The sequence below is a fragment of the Anabas testudineus genome, chromosome 7 (assembly GCF_900324465.2).
Source record: "Anabas testudineus chromosome 7, fAnaTes1.2, whole genome shotgun sequence".
Taxonomy (NCBI): Eukaryota; Metazoa; Chordata; class Actinopteri; order Anabantiformes; family Anabantidae; genus Anabas; species Anabas testudineus.
The window spans coordinates 10800110-10812681 of NC_046616.1; the positions used below are offsets into that span (position 1 = coordinate 10800110).

The following is a 12572-nucleotide window of genomic DNA, read 5'->3' on the forward strand; positions in this document are numbered from 1 at the left end:
AAGAAACAGGCTTAGCTGGGACTGGGACTTAGCTTTCCCCACCTCAAATCTAAATCTGCCACTGACTGATCCACAGCTCTACTCACTTGGCAGGTTTGCCAGGTTGGGGAAGAGAGTGTGTGTGTGTGAGAGAGAGAGAGAGAGAGAGTGCATGAGAGAAAGAACGATAAAGGCACATAAAAGATGACAACAGTCCAATAGCCTCAGCTTATTTTCATAAAAAGATAATAGCACAGTAGGTGCAGTACAAAAGACACATTGTTCATAATGTGACTGAATGGAAAAAACCTACAGTGACTGGTGCAGCTGTCATTAAACACGATACTGATGAGATATGTATAATGCACAGATTACTGTCAAAACAGGAGAAGTGAGCTGCTTCTGATCTTCTGTAAAACAGAACTTTCACACTGTACTTTACAGTACTGTGATGATGTTGATAGGAAATGATTCAGGCACCCGGGAAACCGCCACCAGCACCAATCTGTCACATTTTGTTCTTTTTTAACTACTGGATTTCGAATGGATTTTTTAAGGTTCCACTACAGGATCGATGTTTTGCTGCAGAGCATACTGTACATGCATTGATGCAGGCACACACATGCAGCACGCAGACACATGAACGTACTGTACAGCCTAGCTGTGGTAGCAGTCTTGTCTCCCCCTGCCCCCTACCCTCCCCTTGTCCCTCTCTCTCACAAATCTATTTTATTATTAATCAGTTGGTTGCACATCTGCCTGCTTGTTGTTTTTTTTTTTTTTCTATCAATAAAGCACTTATTGCTTTTAGTGTAGAATGTGACCTTGCACATTGTGTGCTGTCTTTCTGGGGGTGCCGACCTTGAAGGACCCGTTTGGACTATTTCACTTCAGCTCCGTCCACGGGCTGTTATCAAACACGAGCCCTCAGCCAAGTGCCACGCTCCCGTCACACCGCCTCAAAACACAAACAAGATGCTGCAGGACAAAGGCAGACACAAACGGCCTGACGACGTAGGACAATGGCTGAAGAAAACAATGTATATTTCAAGTGCAGGCGGAAGGGGAAAGACGTTGAACTTGAGGGCAATCAGGCAGGAAAGTTGAAAAGCTAAGGACAAATACGCCCTCCAGCTTCATCACAAACAGGGTAATTATGGTATTTTCCAGAACAGAGGACAAGCAGCCTAAAAATGGTCTAAGGGAGAAAGAAAAAACAATCTGACATGAGTGACAAGAACCATTCTGACAGCCACGTACCAAAACAGCCAACTTTTATTCAGTTTGCTGCTCAGGGTAATTCATGGGACACATGGCTTACTAGTTAAAATTGTACATCAAATCTGGACTCACAGCTGGCGCCAGATGAAGACTTAATTTGTAAGTGTTTGTGTTGCGGGGGGGCAAAAACTTTACTGCTTTAAAAAAAAAATCCACAGTGTGAACGCCATCCCTCCCCAGACAGGACCAAGGGAATTTCATGTCTGCAGCTTTGTTTTTGAAGCTCAGCTCCCATGTTCAGTTTGAAGACACCACAGCAGTGCAATATGATAAGCCAACCACCATGGTAAATGAGCCAACGACCCCTGTGTCCCTCCCTCATGGTTGCTGTGCTTGGAGCAGTAGCAAGGCAGTGTGGGTAGTACAGTGGAGAAGGGGCTCAGCGGTGCACCTCTCAAGGGCCCTTGAGCTAATATCTGTACAGATTAACTGCTTCAGTTGTATTTTGGTCACGGGGATCTCTCTTCGCCTTTGTGGCTTGTTGGGAGGGAGAAAGGGAGATGTGTGTGAATGTGCTCGAGTGTTGAAAAGCAAAGTGAACGGCCTGCTCGCCTAAGAGGTCAGCAGCCCCCCAGAATGATGTGTGTCACTCCGTGTCATTATCTTTGGGGCCATATTTAATTCACCAGAATCTGGAGCTCGACTGCTGAGTAAGTCATCCCCATCTTTTAACCATCACCTACCCCCTCTATTGCTCTACAGGACACACACAAACACAAACACACACACACACACACACACAGCGTCAATCCTCCAGGGTAAACTCAGCACATGCCGCTCCATTAGTTATCAATTAAGTCTGGAAATCTCCACCTGGCTTACACACAGGGATGTTGCTGGCACACATACGTAGCACCCCTCTCGACGGAAAGTCGAGGAGACCGTGTCTTATTTGACTACGAGTGTGGATGACAGAGTGTGTTTGTGCGTCCGTGCGGGTGGCACTGTCGTCCATGAGGTTAACCTTGATATGAGGCCCTGTCAGGCCAGATAATGTCAATCAATGACAAGCCCTCACAGATAACCCCTAATGTGAAGCCTAAAAAGCAAAGCCGTTTAGATCTTTAGACATGCCCCCTTTCACCAGCATATGAATTGCTTTACAAGGAAATGAGCTGTGGCATTTCTTTAATAAGACTCTTAAGACATTTTGACAGCATATAAGGCACTCTGCCGTTAAAAAAAATTAAATAAAGCCCCTGCTGACAAAGCCTCCTCACACAAGGCGGTGTTGTGATGGACAGATCCACATCCCTGTTAAGTGGAGGAGAGGAAAGGACCTGTAGAGATGGGGGGGTGCGAGGAAAAAAAGAAGAGTGGACCTTTCCTTTTTTCTTACTTAGGCTCCCAGGGACTTCTTAATTGATTTCCAAGGTTATGTTTCAAATTTGTTTTTCAGATACAGGGGCCTTCTGAACGAGAGTGCAAGTCAATGTTTTCAAAGCAATTTCCCTAAATTCGGCCCAGTTCGGAATGTGAGCATCAGATCTGGTTGACCTCCTTCTGCCTCCCACCTTCTCCCTCTTCTGCCTTTGCTCTTTTTCTCCTCTCTCTCTCTCCTTGAAAAGAATGGAGGAGGTGACATTAACCCAAAAAAGCATGTATTTCCAGACAGGATGCCTGCGCTGACAACATCGATCCCTGGTTACCATTAAAACATTTGCTCTGCCTGACAGACTTTTCCTCTTTTGGACTTTATACGCGGTAGAATGAGTCACAGGTGCGCGTTAAAATGTCACCCTGGGCATGTTGTCTACCTGTCCACATTTTACAAACAATCTGAGACTTTTCAAACTCTTTTTTTTTTTTATCACATTCTACACTTCCACTGTTTGATGTATTCTTCTTATGAAGCTCGATTAAATTTTGATCAAAATACACTCTCTGTGGGGCCAAGAGAGGAAGTGATGAGAATGAGTCTTCCTGCTCATGGGATTTGCATTTTTAGCCCCTGTGGCTATGACTCTACTGTCAGAACTTTAGTTTGTTATATTTTACTTTTCAGATTAGCTGGTTGGAAGTGACAACATTTTAAGTATATGTGTCTCAGTGTTGTTGTGCATATGCACAATCCACTGTAAACACATATGTTAAGTGTCTATAAGCCATACTAAGAGTGTGTGCTGATGCACTTGTTTGTTGCACACCTGGTTGCAGGGTTGTAGACAACAGGGCATTGTGCGCTGCGCTCTCCTTCTGCTCCACTCTGTCGAGTGTCTGCAGGTCACGTCATTCGCTCTGAGATACACGCTGTCACATACAGCACACTAACATTTCTACACACTCGGGGAAAAAAACGCATCCACACTGAGGATACAAACATACCACCGCATGAGTGACAGCACTAAAACAGTGTGCTTTACCAAAAAGTTCAATGTCAACTGGAGGCGGAACTAAACGTGGCAGTTTTCACCTAAAACAGGAACATTCTTGTTTCTGGGAGTTCAGTAGAGGGAAGAATGTGCTGTGACTGAATTTGAAGGTGTGATAAAACAACGCTCACAATAAGGGAGGGAAAAAAAACAAAAGATAAAAATGACTGTGAAACGATGAAACAAGCAAAGCTGCTTTACAGGAAAAAAAGAATGCTGTCTATTTTGGGTCTCAGTATACAAAAGGAAGTGCTGCTAAGTTGACTCAAACAAATAAATTTGCTTTTGATAAAACCACAGCAACTACTTTTGCATTCTACACCAAACCCACTTTGTTTCCTGCATCTTTATCTTCATGACTTGCCACATTTGTGAGAAGTCACTCGCTAAATTGTCAAGCACAAACAACTGGAGGTTTTCAAACGGTGCAGTGTTGATGTTTAAAATGTAATTTAATTGGAAAAATGACAGATTAACAGAAAACCTCACAAGTGAGCATGGTGCGCTTGCCTATTTGCGCTGTATCCAGCTGCCCGTTTTACATTTCTGCAACATTAATATTCCTCTTATTATTATTTTAAAGTGAAAACGGATACTCTGTTGAAGTGCAAATCTGATGAATTACGGGAGCAGATTGCTGCTATTAATAATTAAAACCTATTTTATAAATATTCAGGTCTGTCATGCATCTAATAATGAACGCTTTAGAGGAGGTTACTTCCCGTGCGCATCCTAATGTGTCAGAAATATCACTTTTAATCACGCTCGTGTCAGTGAGTGCTGGGTTTCAACCTGCCAAAAAAATCCACCAAATCAAGCAAACTCAGCTGGCCTACTACTGTGCTCATCACAGCTCTTCTGTTCCCGCTGTTTTGCATGATCCAAGTTCTTCTCCTGCCCCGTCTAAAGAGGTACTGAACACCTCTCAGCTCCCCGCTGCATTCTTACTGTGGTAATTTGAATGGAGAATAATACATCGGCAGCACTCTACCTTCTGGACACACCTAGTCCCAGCGCTACTGCTGCCATATGCTGTGTTGATACATATTCATAACACTTTCTCGCGTGTTGAGTGTCGGTGTGCAATGAGGCTTAAATGAGTGTCTCACAACTTCAAATGGGAAGAGGAAAAAAAAAAAGAAAAGAAAAAGGCAGGCACAAAGAAAGTTGGACTGCTCTTCCCCTTTTTTCCTCTTTCCTCTTTTCTTCCTCTCTCTTGTGCACCGATACTGATAGATGATCCCAGAGGTTTTGTAAGGATGAGCGAGAGGCTGTGGAGTTTCAGCACTGTCTCCGAGAAGCTGTGAGAGGCGGCAACTGTCAACATGGTTGGATAAACTGTGCTGTCAGGTGGTCTCACTGGCAGGGTGAGAATCACTGTGGCACTGTACCACGACCTCCATACACCCCAGCAGTAAATACATATGCGGCACAGAGCAGACACACAACTAGATAGAGATGCACACGCGCGCACACACTGTAGAGCACTCTAAGATTAACGCTGTCAGAGCTACAATGATACCCCTTCATTATCTGCACACGGGGCCTCCTTCGTGCGCTTGCTTGCCTCACTGTCCTCTCCGCTGCTTCTCTATATAGGTAGTAATTACTAAAGCTAACATTTCTTGCTCTCTGTGCCTCCAACTACCCTCTACTTCTCCATTATTTCTTTGTCTTTTTACTGCGATCAAGTGCCTTGCCAGCTTTTTGCCAAATGGTGACACAGCTGATTGTATGCCAATGTTCATGGAGGGCCCTGAGTAACTTGCTATGTCTGTGTGAGAGCTGTATTAAATATACAGGATATAATAAAGGCACAGTATCAGTCTCCTGGGTCAAACCCTCATTGTGGTGCAACAACAGAGAAATGCTTGATGTATCGCTGCTGTATCTGTTGTACTATACATTGTTGGTTTAACAGACTGGGATCAGAGAGATGCTCCCTCTTGCATGGCATTTTTCATTACCAACAATGCTCTTACTCTTTGGCTTTCTTCTTCCTCTCCCACTAAACCTATGGCTTTATCAAAGGTGATAGCTTGCTCGGGCGCATTTTCACAAACGTCTTCTTCAGCCAGCCATTTCCCAAGCTGCTCTTGGGTAAATGTCACTCGTAAAAACCGGGGAAGATTTGATGGTGAGATCAAACGAAAGGAAGGACAGCAAGAGGAGCACTGAGATGGGGGAAAATAGAGGAATGATACCCTCCTACCCCATTTGACACCAACAAGCACTGAGGGTAATTCCTCCAAGCAGGGCCTATGTTTTCAGATGCAAATACATGAGACATCACAATGGGCGATTTTGACTTCAGAGGGTCTTCAGATGCTTGAGGAGTTGTCAGTTTCGGGCTAGGGGGACTGAACAGAGAGAACAGAAGGTACCTGCAGGCTGTTAACAACCAATACGGGAACCACGCCAGAAAGAGCGTCTCCTCCCAAAATGCCAATCGGCACCAGATCATCCACCAAACTCTAATGTACCACCTGAACACTTTGATCCACTGAAAGTGAAATGGCTGGAGAGTTTATCAGCTGCTCTGTGTCTACTATTCCTTACAGTTCAATGGGAGTAACATGCGAAAGAGTAAAAAAAATCACAGGTTAGAGCCATAAAGGCAGAACGTCATAACACATACAAAGACTTTCTCAAGAGACTATGGGTTTCAACAGGTGCCTTGAAAGTAGGAATTTTTCTGTCCTTTACAGAGAGATCTTCATCAGCAAATCATAGACTTTGTTCTTCGAGACCTGCGTTGTGTTGTGACACGCCAAGAGGGACGTCCGCCTTTCCTCCAATGTTGTTCTCGCTCATTCTTGGAGCATTAGGCTCACTCTAAATAGCCTCAAGGAGATCAGGCTGTCTCATATTCAAATGCACATTTCTTCTTAGAACCCACTCCACGAGTGGGCCAAGGAGATCAGCGCAGGAGCATGGTGAGATGGTAGTCAGGGAAGATTGTGTCACGTATAAATCAGCTGAGAGGAGGAAAAGAGACAGAGAGGAAGAGTGAGAGAGAAAGGCTGAGGTAGAAGACAAACAAGTGTTGGCTCTGCTATATGAGTTTAGTTAGATACAGAGTTAGTGCATGAGTTATGGCTAACAAAGGGCTGAGGGACGCTGTATTTATGAGGGGACTGAGTGAGTGTTAAATCCCTGGTAAGAAATAAAGTCGTCCCTGAGCAAACAGGGGAAACATTTCACTCAGTCTAAGAGGTGCCTTGAAAAAAAATGAAAGCCATCCCTCTTCTAGGGAAAGTACTATTCCGTATTCCCTAAAATTGCTTTATTCTTTAAAAATGCTATAGATCACATCCAAGTGGATTGAATCTCATATCTGACTAGTGAGGAGGAATCTCCGTGTGCATAATATCAAGGGAGTCTATAAGCCAAAGGAAAGGGAAAGAATCTGATTCTTCTAAAATTGCATGTGGATTTTGTGAGGGATCTTTGGCTAAGGGGGGGCTGCCAAAACACATAGTGCACTTGTTGCAGTGCAAGGGTTCATCCAAGAAAACTTTTCCACTGTGGTTTACCGGGGAGTTTATTATTCAAATATTTAAATTTAGCTATGTATATCGATTCATCTATAAACCTGAATGAACACATTTTTTTATTTAAGTCATTTTCCTCACAAAGATCTTGCAACTTTGAATGGAGTGAAAGTTAAAAAGCCATAAACAACAAAGGAAGACACAGGGCCAACGGAAAAGAAAAAAGATTCACATTGCACTTTGTGCACATCCAACTCAGAACTCTCTCCAAACCCCTGCAGTAGTAATAACAATTATTACTTAAAAAGGCTATATTTTTGCATTAACTTAAAAGGCTATATCTTTTTCTTCCCCTCCAGCCTGTGCGGCCTCACTTACCCTAAGTATCTTCATAAATCACCAGTTACTGTTAACATGTACTCCACAATTCAGTCATCAATCTCCTACCAGGTCAGAGTGAAAACAGAGGGGGAAATGTCTGCTTAGTAAAATGTCTCTCCTGTGAATGCTGCTACCACCACCCACTGCACACACACACACACACACACACACACACACACACACACACACACACACAATATGCATGTAGCACAGTAGCACACACACATGCACAAGTTAAATAACAAACACACGCGCCCGGCACGCAGCAACCAGAGCAGTCCTATGGGACACGGGAGTGGTTGCCAGATTGCCACGGTAACGCAAGCCAAATTCAATTCTGACTTCACCTTTCACTCAGGAAGCTGGTTTCATTAGTTAAAAAAACAAAAAACAAACAGCAAGCGTGAAGTTAGAGCCGACAAACTTCAGCTTTGTCTCACTTTCTGTCTTTCTCTTTCTTTTCTCTGGGCCTCGACAAGAAAAATCAGGCCCTGGCTGCAGCAGCAGGGCAGCAGACACCCACAGGGCTGCATGTAAATCTGTGTTTATGTTCACAGACACAGTATTTATTTAACCAAAAGGAGAAAATCTAATTGTACACGAGGAGGATTATTCCTCTCAGACCGTGTCTCCACAAAGGAGACAAGGACTCTTTAGCCTTTCTATAACAGACAATGTTTACATCACCAGAGTGGAAAATCCCTCAGATGACAAACCTCTCCATCACATCACATGTAACTAAACAGCCAAATCAATCTCAACCAATACCGCATATTACCTCATGGCAGATTTGCACTTGTCATCATAAAGTGTAGGGATTTTAGGTGCTTTTTAATAATTTCTTTTTTTTTATCCCGCGGAATGGTGCATTTACGTCATTTTTTCCTTTCAAAGTCAAATAAACTGTATTTAAGTAGTTTTTAATAAATGTAATAATCTCAAAATGTTTCTTCTATAAAGTTAACTAGTGTGTAATTAGTGGTGGATAAAATATTAAGATCCTTAATTAAAGTCAACGTAGGAACACCACAATATAAAAACACAAGCAAAGTCATTTACAATACTTATGCAAAAGTATTGAAGTTACAATAGTACAGGAACTTACAGTATTTACTTTCAACCAACCAGAACACAACTACAATATGTACAATATATATTTGTAACAATTTCCTGTATTTTAAAATCCTCTATTCATCTATTTTATCTGTAAAGTAACTGGTTACTAAATGTTGAGTAAAACTACAATGTTTGAAATGTAAAAGTTTCAAATTGAACTACCTCAAAATTTACACTTCTGTGTTTGAAAAAATGTACTTTCCACCACTGACAGTCATAAATGTAACTGCAAAATATAAAAAGTGGAACTGTGAAGTGCTATAATGCAATGCACGAAAAGTCAACAACAACTTTTGAGGAAGCAACGCACCATCCAAAATAATGAAACACATCACAAACATCCAGAGCACTATAGGTGCAAATATGCATGATACAAAATTTTCTTTTCCAAAAAAAAAAAAAAAAAAAAACAACATTACACCTGCTCTGTTTCCTCACTCTCACACACACTTTGACACCACCCACCACATCACTACACATGCGTGCCTGAGTCATGCCAACTGCAACTAGTAGCCGACCCGTTCACCCTGAGGTAGCACTCAACTCGTGTGTGTGTGCGTGCGTGTGAGTGTGTGTGTGTGTGTGTGTGTGTGTGTGTGTGTGTGTGTGTGCGCGCGCGCAAGATGGGGGGAGGTGTGTGTGAGTCTTACCTGGCAGCAGACCGCCCTCTGCGCTCTGTCTCACCTCTCCCTCCTGCCCTGGAAGAATTCTCTCCACAAAGCAAGGCATTTTCCCCTCAACTGCTCTCTTCCAAGGCTCTGCTCTCTCTCTTTCTCTCTCTCTCTCTCCCCTTCTCCCTCTGTCTCTCTCCCTCCCTCTCTCCTTCTCACTCCTTTCCTCTTTCCCACTCTGTCCTCCTCCCTCGCTGTCTATCTCTCCTCCCTCCTTGCCCTCCCCCTCTCTCCTTCTCTCTCCATTCCCTCCCCTCCTCCCTTCCTCTCTCTCTCTCTCTCTTTGAGCACAGATGTCGAGGCTGTGCGAGTTTACCCACTTTACCAGTAGGGGTCCTTCATCGCCCTTCTTCACCCCATAGCCACATGGGGGAACAACGCACACACACACACACACACACACACACACACACAGGCCCCAGGAAGAGAGAGCCACTTAACGGGCGCCCTCCTGTCACTGCTACAATGAGAGCCCTGTGCCGAGCAGCACGGCTGTATGAGCTGTGCGCATGTGTTTGTGTGTGTGAGAGGGAGAGAGACAGGTGTGAAGTGGGTGGTGTGCACAGGGAGCTGGCCCTAGGCCCTTTCCAGCCTTGTACAGCCCTGTTCGGCTAGGCTCAGTCCTGGCTCCCTGGCCCCTGAAGTGTAGTACAGTAGTGGCTCACACACAGTCACACACACACACACATTCACCGCCATACGAACACAGATTGACTTACACTGGGTCCCTCAGAGCCAGCAGCCAGAAAGAGAGAGACAGAAAGAGAGAGAGAGAAACTGTGGGCATGCACAAGCACACACTTTCACTAGTACACAACGCAGATACCCACACAGAACAACTGCCGCTGTTTGCTACTGCTGCTGTTGACAGTGATAACATGTGCTTTGTGCCCTATGTCTGTGTGCGTCAGTGTGCGCGTGCATGCTCACACAAACACACGCGGTCACACACAAACACACAGTGGATGCCTATCGACTCTCATATTTCAGGTCTCCATTCTGTCCGAGCTTTTTTTTTTTTTATTTAAAAAAAGAAAACTGTCTTCATTGACACTGGCATGTTAGATTTGAAGGCTCTTAGCTAGTGTACTGTGGGGAATTTCTAGTTTCTCTACTACTTGTGGGGCACTTTTCACATCGCAATATCAATACTGGAGAATATTAGCTGTCCTACTGAAGAATGTCAGATCTCAATTTGCCTTTGAATAAAGGCTGATTCCCTTGGGTAAAACAAGAGAAGATCTAACTATCATAGTCAAAATAAACCTGTAATTATCTTCTGTGTACAGCGTCGTGTTAACAAGCGAGTTAAAGGTGTAAAAGTGCATTAAATAAATCGAGAAAGGAGAGAACCACTGAGGTTGTACATTTTAATTGTGTGTTAAGCAACAGACTAAGTCTGGGCGCGAGAACGAACACTTCATGGAACTTGATCCCACATTTTTATCGAATATTGCCCAACTTTTATGACAGTTTATATTGCAGGAAAGCTCTGCTCCTGATCAGGATCCTGCTATTAAAATATCAGAACTGTAATTATCAGGTCAAGCTTTGTGTGAAGACTTGTTTTTCCATTTATTGCTGGTTGGGGCCGGATAAGGGTATCTACATTCACAACGTGATATCCCGGACCTGCTGTTGGTATCATTTGAACAGAGGGTGGATCACCTTTATTTGAGTCAAACAAAACCTTCTAATGACACAAAAATGGTAGTCACTGCTTGACAGACAAGGCTCCAACGCCCAACCAGACTGTGTTAAAACGTTGACAAAGAGTAATAAAGAAAATAGGATGTTAAAAGAGCAGGACACGGATGTTGAATAAAGCCACCAGAAAGTGTACATACTTAAAGTCATGATAAGCTAATGCGGGAAACAGAGCTGTGCTTTTGGTTCGCTCTTATCACTGTTTGCATCAGTGGCAAATCTCCCTTGACAGCAAGACTGAAATCAAATACAGGTTTTTAGGCAGATGAAGGAAAGTCATTTGTATTTACAGGAAATAAGAACGATGCACTCAATCATTATTCCCTTGCTGTGCTAACTAGAACGCAGCCCCTGTATTAGATGTTGGCGGAGCAGCACAAGGACAAGTAAAACATACCTTAAATAGACTACAAATGAAGTCACTTAACACCCACACGCTTCCCTCGCCACCCCCTGCTCTGTCTGTCTTCAACAGAAAAAGTCTGTGTTTGACTATCTCCCTCTCAGGTTCATAGTTGTCTTTTGCTTTTTAAACAGGCACCTCGCCTGTCATAGTGCAGGAACGGGCGCATTCCCCTTAAATGGCTCCTTTTGACAACTGATCTGTAAATACAGTCGGATCTGCAACTTCCCCCTTTCTCTCGCTCTCGCTGCCTCACTTTTTCCCTTCTTGTCTTCGCTCTCTCTCCCTCTGCCCAAACTACTGCCAGACCCACATACACGACATGAAGGTCTGTCTATGACCCACCCACCCACCCCACAAACCCATGCAAGCACCCCCCCCACACCCACACACACACACACACACCCTGAAACACAACCATGCGCACACATTTACCCCCACATCCCCCTCCCAACTTCCCCAACTCCATTCCCCCTGCCTCTATAAAAACACAAATATGCCATAACTCAGGCAGTGCTGCCACATAGCCTCCATCTTGCCCTGTACCGGGGAGGGGGAGGCCTCTCAGGAAGGTCACCAACAAATGGTTTTCCGATTCACTGCCCCTGAAATAATTTTGTGCATTAAAACCTGAATCTGCACTTTCTGGCCTGAAAGCTTTTCTAATTATTCCAGTGTCCTTGGGACAGACACAGATCCTTCACACGCCGGGGGAAACAAGCTATAGAGCAACCACTACAGCCACAAACACCCCTCCACCACCCTCACTCCCTCTCTCTATCCCTGCATCTACCCACCTCCCCTCTCCTCTCCTCTGCTCTCCTCTCCTCTCCCCGCTTTACAGCCACCCCCCTCCCCAATCTGTTTTCAAAGCGTGTCTGTCCTTTATTAAATTGTTTTCTTTTCCACATTATCAGTTGCCATGGAGACCTCATCTCTCGGATTATTTGAATTTCATTATATCTATTGATTTGGGAGCATTTCATCTTTTTTATTGTTTTTCTGTCAATTTTCGAAACGAATAACCATCTAATTTGCGTCAGCGCTGATTACGTTCGTCCCTCAATAGAGGTCGGCAGCTGCGCCGGGGAAACAAATCAATGGAAAAACATCATAAAACTCGAAAGTACAATCAACCAGGATATGGGTGACATTCCATGGTTGCTGA

General features: G+C 44.0%; 1 protein-coding gene across 3 annotated transcripts in view; it reads right to left on the reverse strand.

The window, feature by feature from the left end:
• Positions 1-12572, reverse strand: part of casz1 (castor zinc finger 1) — a 118797-nt gene that overhangs the window by 38645 nt on the left and 67580 nt on the right. For 2 of the 3 annotated variants that reach the window (XM_026368346.1, XM_026368345.1), the window contains exon 1: positions 9274-9390. The exons of the other annotated variant lie outside the window; for it this stretch is intronic. In XM_026368346.1, the coding sequence (XP_026224131.1) occupies positions 9274-9352 (79 nt within the window). In that variant the 5' untranslated portion in view covers positions 9353-9390. Of the gene's footprint in view, positions 1-9273; positions 9391-12572 lie in introns of those variants that run through there. 3 annotated transcript variants of the gene reach the window in all.